At 48.1% G+C, this 22,690-nt stretch overlaps 1 protein-coding gene across 13 annotated transcripts in view; it reads right to left on the bottom strand.

The window, feature by feature from the left end:
• Positions 1-633: 633 nt before the first annotated feature.
• The window catches only part of ZHX3 (zinc fingers and homeoboxes 3), a 127,491-nt gene continuing 105,434 nt past the window's right edge, over positions 634-22,690 (bottom strand). For 11 of the 13 annotated variants that reach the window (XM_027070104.2, XM_053199952.1, XM_027070098.2 and 8 more), the window contains 2 exons: positions 8,283-11,315; positions 634-6,901 (listed from right to left, as the gene is read on the bottom strand). In XM_027070104.2, the coding sequence (XP_026925905.1) occupies positions 6,891-6,901; positions 8,283-11,142 (2,871 nt within the window). In that variant the 5' untranslated portion in view covers positions 11,143-11,315 and the 3' untranslated portion in view covers positions 634-6,890. The remainder of the gene's footprint in view (positions 6,902-8,282; positions 11,316-22,690) is intronic. The other 2 variants (XR_008289098.1, XR_008289099.1) reach the window with 2 other exon arrangements.

Genomic DNA, 22,690 nt, shown 5'->3' with positions numbered 1-22,690 from the left:
TGCCCCAGGTGATTTTCTGTCTGGGCTTCCTTTTTCCTGTCACAGGCCCTCGGGGTCACCCCAACAAGATTCACTTGCTCTGAATCTTAGGAACTGGGCTTTTAGAAAAGATTTTACCACCCAACGTGGGGCTTGACCTCAAAACCCCGAGATTAAGAGTCGCATGCTCCACCAACCTAGCCAGCCAGGCGCCCCAGAAATTAAGCTTTTTAAAAAAATCCTATTCTTTTAAGGCCTCCGCATCCTTAACCGATTCACTGGCACCCCCTTAGCAAAGAGGAAAGTGCTCTGCTTCTGAGCACATTCTCCTCACTGGGCGGGAGGGGGTGGGGGAAGGGACAAGAAAAGGACTTCCCAGCACTTTCTCACAAGGCACCCGATGACTGTGAGTCTGACTCCTTCCTGCCTTTTGTCTGTTTAGCGTAATTCTAGAAACCTCACAGTTCTGTCACACAGAAGCCAGGCCTGTGGACACAGCAGCGTGGGAGACGGAGAGAGGAACTTTCCTGAAGCGGGCTGAGGGGAACGGCCTTGCTCATCCATCCAAGCTTAAGATCTGGCTTGCCCACTGAATAAATCAGATGTGAAACGTTTCTAGTTTTTCTGGCTCCCCCACAAAATAAAGTCAGCAGATGTGAAACATATTTATGTTTTTATTTAGGAACAATCAAAAGATCTGAAGTACCATTTCTGCCCATATCAAATTGTATACGCAGTTTGTCCCTGCTCCCTCCCTTCTCCAAATCCACAGATACAAAATCTAGGAAATGTGCAATTTGCATCTTAGAAATAGCAGCATCCCCACAGGGGACCTCGTGAGGCCTGGAGGCAGCCCAGAGAGGACAGCCCACCCCCACCTCAGCATAGCCACTGTCCGAAGGTGAGTTACGGCTTTCTGTTAAAAACACGTACTCTGGATAAAGAACTCCCATTCCACCCAGGCCTGACCGACAGAGTGTGCCCCCTTGGTTTGGTCTCACTCCTGGCCACCGCAGTCAGGGGACCCTCTTGTATAGTTTGGTGAAGTTGCAGATTGCCTCTGGGCAAACAGGGCAGTTGTCTCTTAGCACCAAGGTGACCACGTCTTTCAGCCATTTCTCTGGGAGGCGCACAAAAGCTGACTGCACCCCAGCCATTCCCAGGGCCTCCGGTCACTCCGAAGGCCAGAAGGTAAATGGATGGTAGAAAACCAGGAATCAGCACTCTCAGGCAGGACGCCACAGCTCTGGCAACCTCCCTGACTTCCACAAAGACTGTGCTCAGTTAACTTTCAATGGACGATGGCCGGCAGGGGAGAGGGGAAGGTTGGTTGGCGTTTTCTTCGTAATAACGATTATGGCACAGTCAGGTTTTCCCGACACAGCTAAATGGCGCGGCAGTGCGGGAACGCCTCTGCACGGGCCACCCCTTCTCCCCTGGCCCGAGGACCACGCTGGGTCCGTACTGAGGGCGGCCCGGCTCCCCCTCCAGCCAGCTCCACACAGCCTGGGACTCCTGCCCCACCAGCATTTCAAGCAAACTGCAAGAATGAGGTCACTGTGTGGGGGCAGGAACCAAGGATGAGTGACCATCTCTCTCTTTAAACACAAATGACAGAACAGCTACCACGTGAGTAGATTGTTACCCTCCACCAGTGTATCTACTCTGGGGTTTGACTCCTGGGAAAGACCACGCACTTGTAGCTTTCTATATTCAGGGACTCCAAACAGTCTTTACCCTGGACAATTTACCTTCGGCTCCAGCCGAATGCTTCTTCCAAATACTCCTAAGTCACCCACTTATAGTGGAAAGGAACAACAGTTATAAAAGCATTAGCCAGGAAAAGCTATTCATCGACATTCAAGTGCTCAGGGGTACGCACGTGCACACAGAGGAGGGCCAGGCTCCAGAAGAAGAGGCACTAACGGCAGGTGGATGCTCAGACCCCTCTCCGGTACCCTGGCTTGCCACCTGCCCCCAGCAGACAGCAGAAGAGAAGGCAGCTACCCCTGCCCCCGCCAGAAGGGCCCTGCTCGCAGTGCAGACCCCTCCTTCTGGCTCCAGCCTGAGCAGCCACAAGGGCCAGGCGCTGAGGGCTGCTAAAGCCTTGGGGCTGGTGACAGCAGAGCAGTAGTCATATGCTCTTTGCGGATCCTGGCGGTCCTGCAAACCAAGGAGAGCGTTTTTAAAAGTCAAGGCAGCAGGTGCTTGCTCCCACCCTTGTCCATGGGGTGACCAGCGCCTGCCTAGGCCGTGCCGGGCATCAGGTTTCTGCCCCTGCTCCGGACTTTGGCAGGTAGAATCGTTGCTTCCTGCTGGATCCGGGCTGTCCAATCTCCAGTCTGGTGAAGACAGGCCAGGTTAGTGGCCAGTCTTCACAAGTGCGCGCAGGACTGAAGAACAAAAAAGCAGACCCTGGATCACCCCCCGGGCCAAACGCCCTGAGCCCTTTACTTTACACCCCCCACATACAGATGCGGGGTGGCTCAGTGAACTGCCTTCCTGGGACGACCGGTGCCAAGGTACACAACACAGGCCTCGCCATTCCGTGTGGGACTTAGAGCTTGCCTGGGTGGCACTCATGATCGTCACCTCTACCCAGGCACTTGGCCCAAATCAAAACCCGTCACTTTGTTGAGACGTTGCCTAGTTTTCTCAGCCCTGGTGTCGCACAGCCTGGCTGTTCTAAGTGGCCAGAGAAACAGCACGATGGTTACCTCAGATTGAAGCTGGGCTTGGGGAGGGGTCCATTCAAAAGAAAGCTCGGCTCCCCACTCCCTGCTTTCTCAGGTGCCAGACGGCCCCCAAGCCACACGGAGATGCGCCCCAAGGTCTGGGCAGGAAGAAGGCTAGGCGAGCCTGTGCTCCTCAGCAAAGCAGTGGAGTCAGGAGACCTGGAGACGGCCCCGGGCAGTAGTGAGGAGAGCCCAGCCCTGTTTGCCTCCTGCCCCAGGAAGCTGCTGGCTCTGGCCTGGAAGTAGCTGTGTGGACCCTAGCACATCTACAGGATTTTTCTTCTCCGGCTTACAACTGAGCCTTCCACATTGATAAGATAAAGGCAAATGTAAACTTAATACAAAAGGTGGGTCAAATCAATAACCTGCCCTGAGTAAACTCTGAGCAAGGAAAAGGGGGGAAAATTAGAAAAAACCCAAATTTCAGGTTTGGTTTGGCTGGTTCTCTTCTACAAAGTGCCTTTATCCACGTGGACTGTGGCATTTAAACTGACAAAGCTGCTCAAACCCAAGGATCTCGGTACAAGAAGAGAACAGGCAGACACAAGGCAACAGGGCCGAGAGCGGGCAGCACAGGCAGGCTGCTGAGAAGGGTGTGCGGACAAGGCGAGCACCCAGCCAGAAAGGCCAACGCCCACCCTCCATGGAAGGCGGCCCGGCACAGATGTCCCAGAGCCAGAGGGGAGAGGGAGGTAACACAGGACCTGTGCAGGATAAGAGCCACAACTCAGCCTGGAAAACCTGCAGAAACTTCCCGGTGGGTCAGCCTCCCACGGCCAGCTCGGACGGCACCGTCAGTACAGCACCCTGCCCAGCTCCCGCACCTGTCCTTCCGGAAAGCAGGCCTTCAGGTCCTGGTGCTTTGGTCACCCACGCAGCTTGGCCAAGCCAGGAGCTCTAAGTCACATGATGCTACCAAACCCCAAACAGGCCATCCAACACTCTGGAACCCTCGACTCCCGAAAATGGGAACGCTCCTCTCAAATCAAAAAGCTCTTTAATAGTCAAGAATTCAAATAAGTAATCAAAATATGCAAAGTAGGGGCGCCTGGGTGGCTCAGTTGGTTAAGCATCCAACTTTGGCTCAGGTCATGATCTGGCAGTTCGTGGGTTTGAGCCCCGTGTTGGGCTCTGTGCTGACAGCTCAGAGCCTGGAGCCTGCTTCGGATTCTGTGTCTCTCTCTCTCTCTCTCTGCCTCTGTCCCAATTTGCGCTCTGTTTCTCTCTCTCAAAAAAAAACATTAAAAAATTTTTTTTTAATATGCAAAGTGTATGTATCATAAATTCAGATTTCTCTGATCAGAATGATGATCTAGTTTCACCCATTAAAACTGGATCTACAACTCCGTGTAAAAATATTAATAAACCAAACGTGCAAGATAGGCAACAAGAAACACCAAAGATTTTACTACCGTGACAAGTCCAAGTGCGTTGGGAGAAGAGGGGAAGACCAGTCACTTTAGGAAACCCCGTCCCACTTCTCTCAGCTCTACAGCCCACAGACTGCCTTCTTAATGGAGGCGACGTCACAGACACCCTCCGGCGGTGTGCAAAACCGCAGTGATGTCTCACAACAGGACAGGGGCCCGACGCACGGGGTGCAGTTCCGGTTCCGGGCCAGCGTGCTTCCGCGTGCCGGGGCAGCTGTATTCCTCAAGCGCCCAAAGCCCTGTGCACCTGCTGCAACATCTCCTGGGCCACCCGCTCGCTGACCTGTCTCTCTTGCCTTCACCTTTCATTGTCTGAGGCTCCAACCCCACTACCCAATCCGGTCCAAGAGCGCAGTGGGGGGGAGGAACCATCCAGTCTGCGGGGCTCCTTACCTGGGCGGTCCTGCCATGTGCGGGGTGGCCCTGGGCGCCGGGAGAGCGAACATCTGTGAGGAAAACACGCCCAGGCGGCAGCACCGGACGGAGCTTTCCCACCTTTCAAAGACAGGCTGGTGCCGAGGCGGGGTCCCTATGTCCTGCACCAACTTGTCTACCACGTAATTCGTTTTTTGTTTTGCTGTTTGGGTTGTAAATGAAATATGAACACAAATTAAATAACCAAGAAAACCCTCTCTAAAGACACAACCCTCTGGCCAGTATGTGCAGGACTTGGAGAGGGGCCCACAGGGTGGTGTCTCAGACACTGATGGTTTCCGGCTGGGCCACCCCAGCCGCACCTGGGATCCCAGCACTGCCTTCAACACAGGCTACTGTCCCCGGCACCCTCACGCCACTAGATTCCTCAGGTGCACACCTCAGATGTACATCTTCTGAGTAAAGTATCAAAGTGAGTATTTGTCCTGTATCTATGTGTATATATAAATTAATCTGCATGTACATAAACACTAAAGGAAAAATCCCAGGTGTCTGTTCTCTGAAGGAAGAATCACTCACCACTCTTGCAATTCTGGAAACAGGCCCTTGGGGCTAAAGAGCTTCACACTCAGATGGAAAGGACACAAACATGGGGTGCAAAACTTGCCAAGTACTCACTTGTTAACAACTAAGAGGTGGTCCCTACAGGGCCCGGGAGAAGAGAAGACACTTTAGAAGAACAGGGGCTCAAGGGCTTGGGGTTGGCAAAGACAGCCCCTCTCCTGGAAGGCAGAAGGTGCCACCACCACCTTCAGTCCTTGGAGCCAAGCCAGCACAGTGCCCCACGCAGTTCAGTTCCCACGTGGGGTTGGGGAGAAGGACGACGCCTAGCCCACCGCCAGGGTTTCTTGCCCAAAGGCCCTGCCACTCACCCAGCCTGGGCCCGGGAGGAGCGTGCTCATGAGGTCGCGGTGCTTTGGGAAGCGGGTGGTCCCCAGAAGGTGAGAAGTACACGTGACGGGCCTTCTGCCTGCCCCACCCTCCACCCGCTGCTGTCAGAGCAGCCCGTCTTGGGGAGAGAAGGCTTTACCATGTAGTACAGCTCTGTAAGCAAGTTCCCCAGTGTTGCAAAAGCACCTTTTCCTGTGATTTTCTCAAAACAAAAAAAACGGATGGGAGGATTAGGCTAAAGTAGACCAAGATTTTGTTTCCAAGTTTTGGGGACAGAAATGCAGAACTTGAAAAATCCTCACAAGCACCCGTCCGGTGATGTCCAGCACCCAGCCAGGCCCTTGGCGTGAGGGCCGCGAGTACTCTGGGCGTCCCGCCAGGAACCCCCGCGTGCAAGCCCACGCCAGCTCTGAGAACTCCGGAGTCCCAGATCCTGTCAGCTCTCACTCGGACTACTGGCTGAGTGCAGGTCTTCCTTCCCAACCAAAGGCAGCCTTGAAGCGAGTGAGGGTCAAGGGCTCTGAACACCACAGCGGCCAAAGCCACCTGCCGGGGCTGCGCGCTTCCACTTTAAGCCCCCTTTTTCTCAATTTCCCTCTCACTCTCAACACATCTAGATTAAAAACAAAAACAAAAAAACAAAAATGTGGGCACATAGGTCAGTACATCAGGCTTGACAACAAACGTTTCCCTAAGGGGATCTGAGAACCGAAAAGTTCTGGTCCATGCTTCCGACGCCCATGAAAAAGGAGAAGGGCTGTAAGGACTTTCGGGCGGGACGAGCACGCGCCATCACGTACAAACTGCAGGGACCGGCGCTTCTGCACAGATTATCATCCCGCAGGGCGACGCGAGCCCGGCGTGACGGCAGAGACCTCTTCAAAAGCCCTGCCTTCGTGGAGGAGCGCACAGGTACGCCTCTGAGTGTGCGGTGCCCCCGGCCCGCTGCCGAGGGGACGCGTGGCCCCAGGGATCTCTAGAGAAGAGACACGGGGCATGTTCAGAGATGACGTAGACGGCAATGTACTGCTTGCTAACCAAAGTTTCTATGTAATGAAAGTGTTTACAATCTGACGTTTTATTAAATGTGTATAGGCAGATTTATATGTTAAAAACTTGATTTGTGTCTATGAATATGAAATCTGAACTATTTTATCCACTGGAAGGCAAAGGAAAGGTCCTACATCGTGGGAGGAAGAACTGACGAGGACTCTGCGATCCCCGCTGGCTGGCTCGCTTGGTGGTGGCGGGCCCAAGGTGGCAGTGGGCTCCAGGCTGGCAGCGAGGCCTCCAGAAGCTCTCGTGTGTGCCCAGCTGCGGGCGTGGGAACAGCATGTGGCAGCGGAGAGTCGGGTGGAGCCCCTTCACGTGGCAGGCAGCATCCCAGACTGGCCAGTCCTTCAGGGTAATCAGTTCAAATTCAGTCTGTTTCTGAGGAGAAAACACATGCCTGTCACCTCCACATCAGCTGCCGCTCGTATAGCCCCCAAAGCAGCCTGATCCTCGCCGTGCCAGGGTGCTACCGCTGGCTCCAGGGACCTCTTAATGCCACGAGCAATGCCTTCCTGCCAGCCACTCCTCCATTCTCCAGCCCAAGGGACCGTAACTCAAACCCATTCATCCCAACTCCAGGCTAGCCATTTTTTTTTTTTAGTTGTGATAAAATATACATAACATAAAACTTACCATTTTAACTATTTTTGAACGTACAATTAAATGGCTTTAAATATATTCACAGGGCTGTGTAACCACCACCCTATTTCCAGCTAACCAAGAATACACTTAAGGGAAATTTTAATTTAAAACAAAAAATGAAATCAGTTTATTCTAGTTGCCAGCAAGCGAGGGTGGGCATTCCCGAGGGGCAGGCCCAGGGCTGGAGAAGGTGCCTGAGGCAACCAGCCCTGTGAAGCCACTCCTGTTCCCTGGGGCCCATGAGGACCTCAGTGACTCATGGGGGCCCAGAAGAAAACAAGGTCAAGTCTGGAAATATCAGGTCCTGGAACCAACTTCTAAATGTCCCCAAATCGGAGAATCTGAGAATCCAGATACTTCCTCAGTTCCCACAGCCTCCTGTGAAGAGCTAAGTTTGATCGCTCCTGGCCATCCTGTGATGAGGGAGGCCTCTACGGAGACAAATACCCAAAGGTGGGGAGGGAAAGGACGGGCTGGGAACTCGGGTCAGGATCCAATACTGACAATGTGACTTATCTGTGGCTACAAAACTACCTTCAATAAAATCATCTCAAGTTTTCTTTCAAGTTCTAATAATCCCAGAAATATGATCCAGAGAAACTGAGGAACAAAATGCAGGCTTTTGATTCCACAAGAAGGAAGATGACTTTCTATTACTTCAAATCAGAAAGAACAACAAATCAGAAAGAAATACAAATTTATAGGACTTTCATCATTTAAAAAAAAGGGCTTCACGTATCTGAGGACAACTAAAGCCCCTCTTTCCTTCTGCTCGCCAAGATGAGTTGAATTTCCTCAATAGCCCCACTGCTCTCTCCTATGCAGGGGTGGTGGGTCTGCCGGACTCAGATGGCGCTTTGACCTGTTCTCCGATTGCTAAGAAATGGCTAGAAAAGCTGGCACCCTCGTAGGTTCACTGTGTTCCCGCCCCCTGCACAGGTCTGGAGAAATGTGAAACAAAATAAAAACACAACTCTCCACCCTGTGTCAGAGCCACATCCTGTGCCGATTGCTCCTGCTGTGGGGCAGCCTCTGAGATGGCAGGCACCCCTGGGCCATCGGGGACCTCCTACCCTCCCCACGGAGGATGGCCCTGCACTCCCAGGGGCCTCCTTACCCAGCTCCAGTGCAGCCTGGGGACTCGGCGCATCAGAGGGCTCCGAGCTGGCCTCGGGGGCTCCGGGCTCCCACGACTCACTGTTCTCCGACACCTCTGAGTACCCGTCACCAGTCCCTCTGTGAGCCGCCGCGGGCTCACCGGCGCCCTGGTCCTCGCCACCGGTGTCCGCCACGGCCCGGGTCTCCTCGCCCATCTTCTCAGCGAACCACTGCTTGACCTGCTGGGAGCTCATCTGGGTCTTGTCGCACAGGTTCTGCAGGTCCCGCTCGAAGAGCGTCTGGTGCCTCAGGTAGTAGTCCTGCAGCAGCTCCCGGCTGCCAGGGGCGACCGCCAGCAGCCCTGGGGGGAAGTTGCCCCGCTTGTAGTCCTCGTACCACTTGAGCTGGCCGTTCTTCAGGGCGTACCTGCTGTCCCCGAACCAGCGCACCACCTCGGGCCGCGGCAGGCCGGTCTGCGCCATGATGGAGTCGTAGTCCTGGTTGCTGGGCCACCGCGTCTGCACGAAGAGCTGCCGCAGCAGGTGCCGCTGCTGGGCCGTCTTCTTGCAGCTTGCCTTGCCCGGGGGCTGCTCGGCCGGCTCGCCGGGCCCACCGTCCACGGGCTCGCAGGCGCCCAGCCCCGGGAGCTCGCCCTTGCCGTTGGCTTCGGTGACTCGCAGGTTCTTGAGGTTGATCTTGATGGGGCTGACCTTGCGCTCGGCCAGCGCGTGGCCACCGGCCCCTTCTGGGGAGCCGTCTCCGCCAGGGACCCTCAGGTCGCCAGCCAGCTCCTCTTCTCCCACGTCGTCCTCCGCAGCCGCCGCCGCCTCCTCCGGAGCGGCGCCCTCATCGGCCCTCTTGGTGTCCTCGGCGCTCACTTTCTTGCGTCTCTCCGAGAACCAGCTGTCGATCTCCCTCCGGGTCATCTTGGTTTCAGTCCGCAGGCGGTCCAGCTCCTCATCGGGAGGAAGGGGGTTTTGTGCAAAACTGCTCTCCAGGGCTCGGAGCTGCTCGGGGGCTCGCTCCTTGTACCTGGTCGGCGTGAAGTCGGGGGTCTGGTGCCAGGCCTGCCGTCTGGCTGAAGGAGGGGCGGCCAGGGTGGCCGCCGGTGGGACGCAGGGCCCCTCTGGGGCCTTGGCCGCCGGGGCGAAGGGCGTGTCTGGCCCGGGGTCAAGGACGACGGGGCCATGGTCGCCGGGCAGCACGGGCCTGGAGCCCTTCAGGTTCCGGCAGTGGTACCTGCGGTCGCTGAACCACTTGCGCACCTCTCTGGTGCTGAGGCCCGTCACTTTGGTCAGATGCTCCACCTCGCTCTGGCCCGGGAACTGGTTCCGACAGAAGCTTCCTTTCAGAGCTGACAGCTGCTCATGAGACTTCTTGTTTTTGTAGATGCTGGCGTCGAGGAAGGCCTGGGAGGTGATGCTGGGGCACGCCGTGAGCAGCGACTGAGCCGCGTTCACCACCTTCACAGCCGACGTCGTGTTGGAGCACACCGTGTTGATGGGCGCCACGGCGGGCGGCTTGGGGACAGACGTGACTGCCGGCGGTAGGGACGAGCCAGGCGCCTGCAGCCCGTTGGCCATCAGTGGCTGAGTGACCAGCAGGCCACCTGCCGTGCCCTCTGGCTGCCCCACCACGTGGCCTGGGAGGGCGGCCTGGATGAGGTGTTGGACGCCGCCGGCGTTGGCAACCAGGGGCGTGTTGAGGACGGTGATCGTGGGCTGGGGCACAGACTGAATGACCGTATTGAACATCTTCTTCCGGGCGTCCTCGATCTCCTCAGGGGACCAGCTGATGCCCTGCTTCAGCCTTTGGGCCGTGAACCAGATCTTGAGCTGTTCCTCCGGATACTTGGTGACCACAGTCAGATAGCAGAGCTCGGCTTTGGTAGGGTAGGGGAACTTGTGGAACGAGTTCTTCAGAAAGCTGTTGGAGTCCATGGCCGCGTTGTAGGTGGGGATGCTGCTCAGGGGGATCATCACCTTGGGGAGGGACTTGGATGTGGGCGGCGGCTGGTGGTGGTGCTGGGCGCGCCCGGGGGGTGGCTGCTGCAGGGGGAGGAACTGGGCGAGGCCGGCCGGCAGGACTGGCACGGTTCCCATCGGGGGCCCGTTGGCCACGTGTGGCGCTTTCGCCGAGCCGGCGGCTGGCTGACCGACCGGGACCGCCCCGTCGACAAAGGAGTGGTCCCCCTCCTTCGCCTCAGTCTCCCCTGCCGACGGGTTTGGTAAGGCCGCGTCACCGACAGGCTGACTGGGGATGTTCTCCTTGAGCGTATGAATTTTTTTGGCTTCAGCTTTGCCTTTCATTATCTTCATGATTGGGGTTTTGGTAATAATGATTTCGGCCTGTCCGTCGGTCCCTTCAGTGTTGGGCTCACTCGAGACGTCGGGAGTGCAGGTGCTCTCGGGGACACTCTGCTCCACAACTACATGATTGTCTGGCTTGGCCACATTCCACACAAAGCTGGCTTCCCCCGAGTGACACTTGGCATTGTGCAGAGAAAGCCCCTCAGGAGTTTTTGCCAGAAAACTGCATTCAGTGCATACAAAAGTTGGGTCCTTGTTAAAGTCTGTGTGCTCTGAGTTCATGTGCCCCACAAATTGGGTTATGTCCTGGGATCTGAAGTCACAGTATCTGCAGGAATAGGAATAGCCGTCTAAAGTGCTCCGGTGCCCATTGGCCAGTGTGGTGCCATCGGTACTGCTGGGCATCTGGGTCACCTCCCCACTGCCCCCGGCGGGCACTTCAGGGGGCGGCTCTTGCTGGGGCCCCTCAGGCAAGGTCTCAGCCGGCTGGGCCTCCACACCGGCCTCCTGCAGCACCACCGCCTTCACCGGGATCATACACGGGGTGGTGGATTTCCTCTTGCTGGCCATGGTGACCACCGCTCTGGCTGATCGGGGTCGGGGGGGGCGGGTGGCAGGAGAGAGAGCTTGTCCTGTCCAAGGCCTCACTGTGGAAGTTCCAGCTGCCCCATGAGGGCCAAAGAAACGGTTTCTGAGGGCAGTTTTTTCAGTTGTTTGCAGAAGGCAAGTTTTTCCTATTAAACCTAAGGAGGAAGAGAAAACGGTGATTACGATCTCTCGGGCTCTGGCCACGCACTTCTCAGATGCCCACACACACTCAGCTGCTTGCCTCTGATCACTGGGGCCTTTTCACAAAGAAGGTCACCAGCAGCTTGAATGTGAAGCCCCCCAAACACTAACAAAATCATGCCCCGAAGAATGCCCTGGGGGTGTTCCAGGGGATGTTCCATGCCCTGACAGACTTAAGCCATGCATTTTGTTTTGTATTTCCCTCTGTGTTCTTGTATTAAGTTACTCAGATTCAAAAGCCAAACAACAACAACAAAATAATCCTGTTTTGGACGCCCAAATTAATTCTGACCATGTCAGAGTGAGAACAAAACATCCTAGTGTAACTCTTGTTTAAATGTTTGGGCCAACAAGGGTTTTTCTTTTCATAGCCTTCCCACATATGACAACAAGACACCGCCTCTGCCTCCCCCAAGCCGGGCCCAGAGGCCAAGTCAGCCTCAGTGTGCGAAGTGGGTGCGGGGCTGCTGGCTGCCACAGGAGCCGGGCCTCCCTTTGCGGCCTTTCCCTGTCTGCTGCCCTATCACACCCGGTCCAGGCCACGGAAGGGGGAGCACCTCCTAGTTACTGGCTGTACCCCGGACCGAAGCCGAAGCTCGGAGGGCCAGGGGAGCCACGGACCCACTTTGCGGTGCAGGAGTTCAGACTGTAGCATCACCTTGGGTGTGCATAATACACGCGACCTAGCATCGTGCTTACTTCCCTTTATATTTCCTTTGGTGCCTTTTTGTTCCTTAAAAGAAATAAACAAAACACTTTAACATCTTTGATCATTTGAAATTTGTTTCAAGGGTGCCTGAGTGGCTCAGTCGGTTAAGCGTCCGACTCTTGGTTTCGGCTCAGGTCATGATCTCGCGGTTCGGTTCTTGAGTTTAAGCCCCACATCGAGCTTCAGGCTGACAGTGCAGAGCCTGCTTGGGATTCTCTCTCCCCCCCTCTCCCTGCCCCTCCCCTGCGCGCGCTCTCTCTCTCCCTAAATAAATAAACTTTTAAAAAAATTTTTTTTAATGTTTATTTTTATTTTTGACAGAGAGAGCAGGGCATAAGGCGGGGAGGGTCAGAGAGAGAGAGGGAGACACAGAATCAGAAGCAGGCTCCAGGCTCTGAGCTGTCAGCACAGAGCCTGACGCGGGGCTCAAACTCACAGACTATGAGGTCACGACCTGAGCAGAAGTCGGACGCTCAACCGACTGAGCCACCCAGGTGCCCCAAAATTTTTTTCAATTTTTTTTTTTTTTACGTTTATTCACTTTTGAGAAACAGAACATGAGCAGGGAAGGGGCAGAGAGAGGGAGACACAGAATCCGAATAAAAAGAATTTTTTTCAATGAAATTTGTTTCAAATGTTGGAGTGATTGGTTTATTTACATATAAAGTCATTATAATTCTTTCATGAGATGCCATGAGAGAAAAGTGTTTCTGGGACCCCTATTATTAACATAGCAAACTGCAATACTGGTAATGACTAAAATAAATAGTAATTCTAATTCCAAAATCACCTTATCATCAGTATTTGGATTTAATATGAAAATGTAAAGAGACAAAATATCTCTAACTCAAGTTCTTAAATACTCACAGCAAACTATTTTTCTGTAAGTCTAACCCTGATGATCATGACGATAAAAAATAATTCCTGTTAAAAAAAAAAGTTGGGTGGGATAAGAATAAGCACACTAGACCTAACTACTTGTCACCATTTCTCCCACTGATTTGAAATATCATGCACACTTTTTTTAAACTGAATTTTTAATTGTTAGGTAAAATACCTTAAAATTGATATTTAACATAAAATATCAGTATTAAATAAAATAGATGAAACTAAAACTATTTGTAATTTTGTATACCCTTCAACCTAGTCCAAATGTCTTAACACATATTTTAGTCATACAAGGCACATACTTGTGTTTCGTTTTTTTTTTTTTTTTAAGTTTATTTATTTGAGAGACAGAGACAGCACCAGCGGGGGAAGGGAAGAGAGAGATGGTGAGAGAGAATCCCAAGCAGGCTCCACGCTGTCAGCACAGAGCCCGACGCAGGGCTCAAACCCACAAACCACAAGACCATGACCTGAGCCAAAATCAAGAGTAAGATGCTCAACTGACTAAGCCACCCAGGTGCCCTGTGTTTCATTTTTTTTAAATTGAAGATTTCATCATAAACATTTTCATTAAGCTTCCTAATGATATCATTCAATAGTTGCCTAATAAGGTCCCACTAAGAACTTAATCACCCTCCCTGCTACTGAACTGGCTTCCAGTGTCCCACTGTCACTGACAGTGAAATGACCTCTGGGCATAGATAGGATGTATTTTTTCTATCATCCTGAGGCTAAAGGCACAGAAATGGGTTTATCACCTCCACAAGTATCAACATTTCTAACATCCTCTATTACTGGCAAACATTTTAAAGCAAGTGCTTTACAATTCCAAATCAGGAAAACTAAGCATAATGCAATTCTGTACACAGTGAGCAAATCAGATTTCCAGAGAAGTCACTGGGGACATCAAAAAGAATATCTGAAAGTGCAAGTTACATAAGAAAAACCAGGTGAATTGGACTCCGTCAAAATTAAAAACGGTTGTGCTTCAAAGGCTGCCAGCAAGATAGTGAAAAAGACAACTCACAGAAGGGGAGAATTTATTTGCAAGTCCTCCATCTGATAAGGGGCTTGTATCCGGCATATATGAAGAACTCTTACAACTCAACAATAAAAAGACAACCCAATTAAAAATTGGTAAAGGATTTGAACAGACCTTCCTCCAAAGAAGATCTACAAATGGCCAATAAGCATTAAAAAGTGCTCAACATATTAGTCTTCAGGGAAGTGAAAAACCAAAACCACAAGGAGATACCACTTCCCCACTGGGATAGCTACAATCACAGTGACAACACGTACAGGTGGAGATGGGGGGAAGTCAGAGCCTTCGTACATTGCTGGCAGGACATAAGATGGCACAGCCACTTTGTAGATTAGTTGGCAGTTCTTCAACTTCAAGTTAAATACCGAGTTACCAGAAAACCCAGTAATTCCAGTGCTAGGTATATACACAGAAGAATATGTTCACACAAACACTCGCACACAAACACTCATGGCATCACCATCGCAATAGCCAAAAGGTGGAAACAATCTCAATGTGCACCAACAGATGGATGAATAAACAACATTTGGTATGTCTATGTAACTGGCTTATTATTATGCTGTAAAAAGGAACGAAGCACCGTTAAAATGCCCAAACACAGACAGAAACATGGTAACTGCAAGTAGGCAGCTCCAAAATGCCACATTATATGACCACATTTGTAGGAAATGCCCCGAAGAGGTAAATCCAAAGTGACAGAATGTAGAGTGGTGGTTGCCAAGGGCTGAGGGGAGAATGAGGAATGACTGCTAAAGTGTACGAGGTTTCTTTTGGGGTGATGAAATGTTCTAAGAACATGAAACGTTCTGAGACAGTTGTGATGATTGTAAAAAAACGTGAATATGCTGAAAACCACGAGAAGGACATCAAACCCAAGAGAGGTGGAGGACAGAAAGCTCTAGCACTCAGTTCTGTAGAAAAAGGGCATCATTCCCACTTATGAGGTCCCTATACAGGTGACGTCATTTATCCGTGACACTTCCTGATTTACCTCGGTCCTCTTTTCTGTCCTGGGTAAAGATGAACAGCAGAGGTCGTGAACATAAGGCTGGAGAGGAGGGAGAGAGGGAAGAGAATGCACAGCCACCAGCGAACAGCAGCCCCAGGGGCAAACGGAGAGACCATGTGCTCACCTGAAGGTGGCAGCCAGCAGAATTCAGGGGCAGGAAAGCGCACAGCTCTGTCTACAGGGCGCAGGCACCCGAGACACTGCCATCACTGAGGTTTGGGATGGGGCTGGGCTTCACTGAGGAAGAGTTAAATTACGTTCCTGGCAATTTAGGCTGGGAGGTGGACAACATAAAGATGATTTGATTGGGGGAAAAATACCCATGGCATTGAAAATTAAGTCTCAAAGTAGCCCCAAATTGTCATTCAAGTCAATGACCAAGGAGAGCAGTAACGATTCCGAGTGGGCCAGGGGTCAACGCTGAAGGTACCTGCAATGTAACGGTAGCGGGGGTAGAGTGGCCATACTTGCCAAAGTGTAGAGTGTTCGGTACTGCGGGAGGCACGTATATACACATCTTCTCAGTCCATTCCCACAACAAACCCTGGAGCAGGAACTACTATCATTCCCATTTTACAGACAAGAAAGGCAAGACTCAGAGAAGACAGTAACCGCCTGAAGGGCACACAGCTGGGAAGCAGCAGAGACGGCCCAGGAACCTGGCAGTCTGGCTCCAGAGCCGGCAGCCTTAACCATTCCACACACACACATTGAGTAACCACAACATTGTTGGAATAAGGGGTGTGCAGGACTTTCAAAAATGCTGTTTTCCCCTCAGTATTTATTAGGAAAAATTTTAAACATGCAACCAAGCTGAAGGAATTTTACAGTGAACACCCATATGCTCACCAAGTGGATGCTTACCGTGGGCTGTTTTTAGCAACATTACCTTACCTTTAGGTAAGTTGGGTTTGCTTACTTGTCATGCATTTTTAACAGGGCATCCAATAAAAGAGGTACTTAAAGGGTAAAGCCCCAATTATCTAAAAAACCATTCATCCACAAGACATTCATGGACCAGCTCTGACAAACGAGGCTCTAATTACCACGTGGAACTCCTAACTCAAGCCCTGAGTGACACTGGCGGATATAAATGCAAGGTTTTAAGCTGCCAAAGAGCCACAGACAAGGTCCAGGTGACAACTGCATGCTCATCATTCTTTGTAGAATCTTTTCTATACTCTGTCTTGAAAATTCATCTTGTAATTTTTTTTAATAAGAAAAGCATCTAACTTAAAAAAAATTGTTTAATGTTTATTTATTTTGAGAGAGAGAGAGAGAGAGAGAGAAGTGAGCAGGGGAGGGGCAGGGGGAGGAAGAGGTAGAGAGAGGGGTGAGGAGGAAACATGAGTGGAGGAGGGGCAGAGAGAGAGGGAAAGAGAGGATCCCAAGCAGGCTCTGTGCTGTCAGCATGTAGCCCGATGCAGTGCTTGAACTCACGTACTGTGAGATCATGACCTGAGCTGAAATCGAGAGTTGGATGCTTAACCCACTGAGCCACCCAGGCACCCCTAGCATATAACTTTTTGAAAAGTCTGTCTTTGGGAATTCAGAGCCGCTCAATTCACTAAATTAGCAAAGTTGCAGTTATTAATCGCTACATTTCAATACTACAAAATATCCATGTGGGGCTTGAAAAAAATGTTTATAGATCAAATTCTTAAAGTGTTTAACTTTACATTATAGATAAGAACTTTTTTTTTTTTGGTTTTAATTCTGAGGAAAGAACTAGAAGCACAATGAGCTCAACAGGAGGACTCAACGTTTCGAAAGGCGACTCTCAACAGACTCCTTCCAAGTCTGGCTGCCCTCCTAAACACACAGCCCACGACTTATCAGTAAGAACAGGAACCATGGGGCAGCTGGCAGAGTTACAGAAACAGAACTTCACGGAGAGATTGTGGCATACTGCTCGTGGTTTTGAAAGATCAAACAGAGGACCACACAGGGGAAGAACATGACTTCCATAATGAGGCTGGTTCGACAGATATGGGTATAGTCGAATATTTTACAGTAATCATTTCCTATTTCGGGGGGCACAGTATGCTTTATTGAGACTGCATGACGGGGCAGGGCTCCCCAAGCCCCTCCCCGTTTTTGGGTGTCTATATGGAAACTGTGTAGACGTTGGGGTTCTCGGTGCATGGGCCCCGGAGGTCATCTGACACACCAAGGACTGGGCTGTCTCCTACGACTGTAACAGTGATACCCACTCTTCCAACTTGGCATTCTCTTAAAAACTGCCCTGGAACAGACTGCAAAGGCGGTCCTGTGGTATAACAGACGCTACGTACATCTCAACTTTATCCAAAACAAAAACTTGCAGGTAGCCTTCTCTTTTTGTAAAAAAATTGTTAGCAATAGAGATTTACATTGAGATTTACCCTTTTTACTTCCTCCTTCAAATTATGCTCTTTATGTAGAAACTTCTCTCTCTCAGAAACAATGAACTGAAGTAAAATTCGTCCCTATTCACCCCAAAGACAGCTGGTGTTAACAATCTGGTGTCCATTTTTCAAGTATGTTTTCTAGGCATAGATTATTATAACCACTTTTTAAACAACAAAATATGGAGTTGTATTTTACACCCCATTCTGCTCCTCGGTGTCTTCCGTGACAATGGGAAGAGTGGCAGAGTCCACAGTTTATATCACGCTTTTATTTTTTTTACGTGTATTTATTTTGAGAGGGACAGAGACAGTGAGAGTGGGGGAAGGGCAGAGAGACAGAGAGGGAGAGAGACAGAATCCCAAGCAGGCGCCGCACTGTCAGCACAGAGCCCGATGTGGGGCTCGAAACCATGAACAGTGAGATCATGACCTGAGCCAAAACCAAGAGTCAGATGCTTAACTGAGCCACCCACGCACCCCTCAGCTCGCTCTTTGAAATGACGTTCTAATTATGGGTGCATCATAATTTACTTAACCAATCCAGCTGTTAACAGACATCTGCACATTTCTCTAGTTTTTAAGCTATTACAGGCAATGGCTCAAAAACTGTCCCTGCATGTATTTTTGTGCTTTTGAGAATTTCTGAAATTCTGACTTTCTTATAAGAATTTCTTACTAGTAAAATATTGTTAGTAAAATACAAAGTTGTCCTCCAAATAGATACTGATTTTCACTCTCGCCACCAGAGAACTAGAGTGCCCTCACTATCACTGCATATAGTTACTATTAGTCTTTGCTAATTTGACACACAAAAAACTGGTCACGATTGTTTTAACTTGCATTTCTTTACAGGCATGGCTGAAAACCTTCTCACATATCATTGACATTTTGTAACAAATTCTTTTTTGTCCGTTGTTCTAGGGGATTTTGAGAGTCCTCCATATATATTTTTTTATTCCAGGATAGTTAACATATAGTATGCTGTATTAGTTTCAGGGGTACAACATAGTGATTCAACAATCCCATATAGTACTCAGTGCTCATCATGACCGACAAGTGTACTCTTAATCCCCTTCAACAGTTTCCCCCATCCCGCCATCCACCTGCCCTCTGGTAACCATCAGTTTGTTCTCTCTAGGGAAGAGTCCATTTTTTGGTTTGTCTGGTTTTTTTTTTTTTTTTCCATTTCTTAAATTCCACATATGAGTGAAATCATAGGATATTTGTCTTTCTCTGACAGACTTATTTTGCTTAGCATTATAGAGAGTCCTCCATATATTAAGGAAATTGGCTCATAATCTGTCATAAATGAAGCTGTGGTTTATGCCAAGATTTCAAATGTCTTAAATATTCGGAAATTTCTTTAAAAAATTAATTTCATTAATTAATTAAAGGAGAAGAACCAAAACAGCATTTAATAAGATTATACTCTCAATTTTTTTTTAAGACAGAGAGAGAGAGAATGAATGAATGAATGAATGAATCCTAAGCAGGCTCCACACTCAGCACGGAGCCCGATATGGGTTCAATCCCACAACCCTGGGATCCTGACCTGAGCCAAAATCAATAGTCAGACGCTCAACTGACTGAGCCACCCAGGCTCTCTCAATTTTTTATTGTGGTAAAAACCACACACTATAAAATTTACCATCTCAACTACTTTGAACTGTCCAGCACAGTAAACTATATGCACATTCTCGTGTATCCTATCTCCAGAACTCTCTTCATCTTGCAAAACTGAAACTGTATACCCACTGAACAACAATGGATCCCTTTTCCCCCCTCCCTAACCCCTGGAAACCATCATTCTACTTTCTGCTTCTGTGAGTCCAGCAAATTTAGATACCTCATAAAAGTAGAAGCATGCAGTATTTGTCTTTGTGTGACCGGCTTCTTTCACTTGGGATAATGTCCTCAAAGTTAATTCGTGTTATACCATGTGACAGGATTTCCTTCCTTTTTAAGGATGAATAGCATTCCATTGTACATATATGCCAAATTTTATCCATTCATCTTTTGAAGAATATTTAGGATGCTTCCATGTTTGGCCTATTGTGAATAATGCTGTTGTGAACAAGGGTGTACAAATATCTCTCTGAACCCCTGCTTTTGATACTTTTGCATATATACCCCGAAGTAGGCTTGCTGGACATATGGTAATTCTATTTCTGATTTTCTAAGAACCTTCATAATATTTTCCATAGCAGCTACACCATTTTACATTCCCACCAACAATGAATTTCTCCACATCCTCACCAACACTTGTTATTTTCTGTTTGTTTCTTTGTTTGTTTGTTTGTTTTAATGGTGACCACCCTAACATGTATGAGTTGATACCTCATTTGATTTGATTTGAATTTCCCTAATGATTAGTGATGCTGAACATCTTTTCATATACTTGTTGGTCATTTGTACAGTTTCTTTGGAGAAAAGTCTATTCAAGTTCTTGGTTCATTTTCAATCAGGTTATTTGTTGTGTTATAGGATTTCTTTATATATTCTAGACACTAATCCTTATCAGATAACACAGTTTGCAAGTATTTCCTCCTATTCCATAGGTCACCTTTTCAGTCTGTTAGATTGTTTCCTTTGAGGTGTAGAAATTTTTAAGTTTGATATAGTCAAATCTGATAGTCAAATTTGTCTATTTATCTATAGTCATTGTCTATTTTCGCCTTTATTGCTTGTGCTTTCCATGTCATATCCAAGAAATCATTACCAGACCAATGTCATGAAGCCCTCACCCCTATATTTTCTTCTTGAAGTTTTATAGTTTCAGCTTTTATGTTTAGGTCTTTCATCTATTTTGAGTTAATTTTTGTATACGGTGTGAGGTAACTTCATTCTTTTGCATGTGGAGATCCAGTTTTTCCTGTACCATTTGTTGAAGGGACTATCCTTTCTCCATTGTGCAGTAGCCTTGGCACACCTGTTGGAAATCATTTAACTACATATGCAAAAGTTTATTTCTGGGCTATTACTCTGTTCCATTGGTCTATGTCCATCTTTATGCCAGTACCATACAATTTTTCTTACTGTAGCTTTGTAATATATTTTGAAATTAGGATTTGTTAGGCCTCCAGCTTTGCTTTCCTTTCTCAAGACTGTTTTGGCTATTCAGGGTCCTTTGAAATTCCATATGAATTTCAGGATTTTTCCCATTTCTGCAAAAAAAAAAATGCCATTAGGATTTTAATAAAAATTGCATTGAATCTGTAGATTGGTTTGAGTAGTAAGGACATTTTAGCAACATTAAGTCTTTTAATCCATGAACATAAGATGCCTTTCTTTTTACTTGGGTCTTCTTTAGTCTCTTTTGATACTGTTTTGTAGTGTTTAGTGTATGAGTCTTTGGGCTCTCTAGTTATTTTGTTCTTTTGAGGCGACTGTAAATGAGTCTGTTTTCCTATTTAGATTTTTCACTTCTAGTATATAGAAACACAACCGATTTTTGTGTGTTGACTTTGTGTCCTGCAACTTTGCTGAATTCTTTTGTTATGACAGTTATTTTTGTGGAAGCTTAAGGATTTTCTACATATATGATCATATCATCTGTGAAGAGAGATAATTTGACTTCTTCCTTTCCAAGTTGGACGCCTTTATTTTTCTTGACTAATTGCTCTGCTAAGATTTCCGGTAGTATGTTGAAATAGAAGTGGTGTGAGTGGGCATCCTTGACTTGCTCCTGATCTTAAAGGAAAAGCTTTCAGTTTTTTACCATTAAGCATAATGTTAGCTGTGGACTTTTCATATATGGCCTTTATTATGTCGAGGGAATTACCTTCCATTCCTAGTTTTTGGAGTGTTACCATGAAAGATGTCTAATCTTATCAAGTGCTCTTTCTGCATCAATTGAGATAATCCTATGGTTTTGGTCCCTCAGTCTGTTAATGTGGTATATTACATTGATTTTCATATGTAGTACATTCCTTGGGTTCCAGGAATAAGCCCACTTGGTTATGGTATATAATCCTTTTAATGTGCTATTGAATTTGATTTACTAGTATTTTGTTAAGCACTTTTGTATCAACAGTAATCAGAAATATGGTCAGTAGCTTTTTTGTTGTATCTTTGTTTCAGTATCAGGGTAATGCTTACCTCATAAAATGAGTTTGGAAGTGTTCCCTTCTTTTCAATTTTTGGAAGAGTTTGAGAAGGTTTGGTGTCATTTTTTTAAATGTTTGGTAGAAATCTCCAGTGAAGCTGTCTGGTCCTGGGCTTTTCTTTGTGGAGAGCTTTTTGATTACTGATTCAAGTCTCCTTACTAGTTAGAAGTCTGACCAGATCTTTAATGGTTCCTCATCATCTAGTCTTGGTAGGTTGTGTGTTTCCAGGAATGTATCCATTCTTTCTAGGTTACCCAACGTGTTGGCATATAATTGTTCCTAATAGTCTCCTGTGATCCTTTTAATTTTTGTGGCATCAGTTGTACCGTCTTCTCTTTCATCTCTGAATTTTGTCACTGGGTCTCCTCTCTTTTTTCTTAGTCTGGCTAAGGGCGTGCCAATTTGTTTTAAGGGTGTGCCAAAGTTTGTTGATCTTTTCAAAAAACCAACTCTGTTTCACTGGCTTCTATTGTTTTTCTATTCTGTGTTTTATTTTTGCTTTAATCTTTATTGTTCTCTTCCTTCTGCTAACTTTGGGATTAGTTTGTTCTTCTCCTAGTTCCTGGAGGTGCAGAGTGAGTTGTTGATTTGAGATCTTCCTTTTTTTTAATGTAAACATTTACCACTATAAATGACCCTTTTAATACTGCTTTTGCTGCATCCATAAGTTTTGGTATGTTATGTTTGTGTTTTCATTTGTTTCAAGATATTTTCCAGTTCCCCTTGTGATTTCTTTGACCCATTGGTTGTTCAAGAGTGTGTTGTTTAGTTTCCACATATTTGTGGATTTTCCAGTTTTCTTTTTGCTAGTGATTTGTTTCATTTCATTTCATCTCATTTCCAACCACAAAGAAATGTGGTTGGAAAAGGCACTTGGTATAATTTCAATCTTTTAAAATTTGTCAGGGCTTTGTTTTATGTCCTAATATATGATCCATCCCAGAGAATGTTCCAGGTGCACTTGAGAAGAAGGCGCATGCACATTCTGCTGTTGTTGAGTAGAGGGTTCTGTATGTCTCACAGGTCCAAATGGTCTCTACTATTGTTTCGGTCTAAACTCTCATTTTTTAAAAGATTTAGGAAATGAAGGAAAAAAGAGGGAAACGTCCTGAGATAAAGGATTTCTACCAGAAACCACAACAAACATTACACCTAGTAGTGAAACACTCAACTCAGGAACAAGAT

The sequence above is a fragment of the Acinonyx jubatus genome, chromosome A3 (assembly GCF_027475565.1).
Source record: "Acinonyx jubatus isolate Ajub_Pintada_27869175 chromosome A3, VMU_Ajub_asm_v1.0, whole genome shotgun sequence".
NCBI lineage: Eukaryota > Metazoa > Chordata > Mammalia > Carnivora > Felidae > Acinonyx > Acinonyx jubatus.
This window is presented reverse-complemented; position numbering and strand designations above follow the sequence as displayed.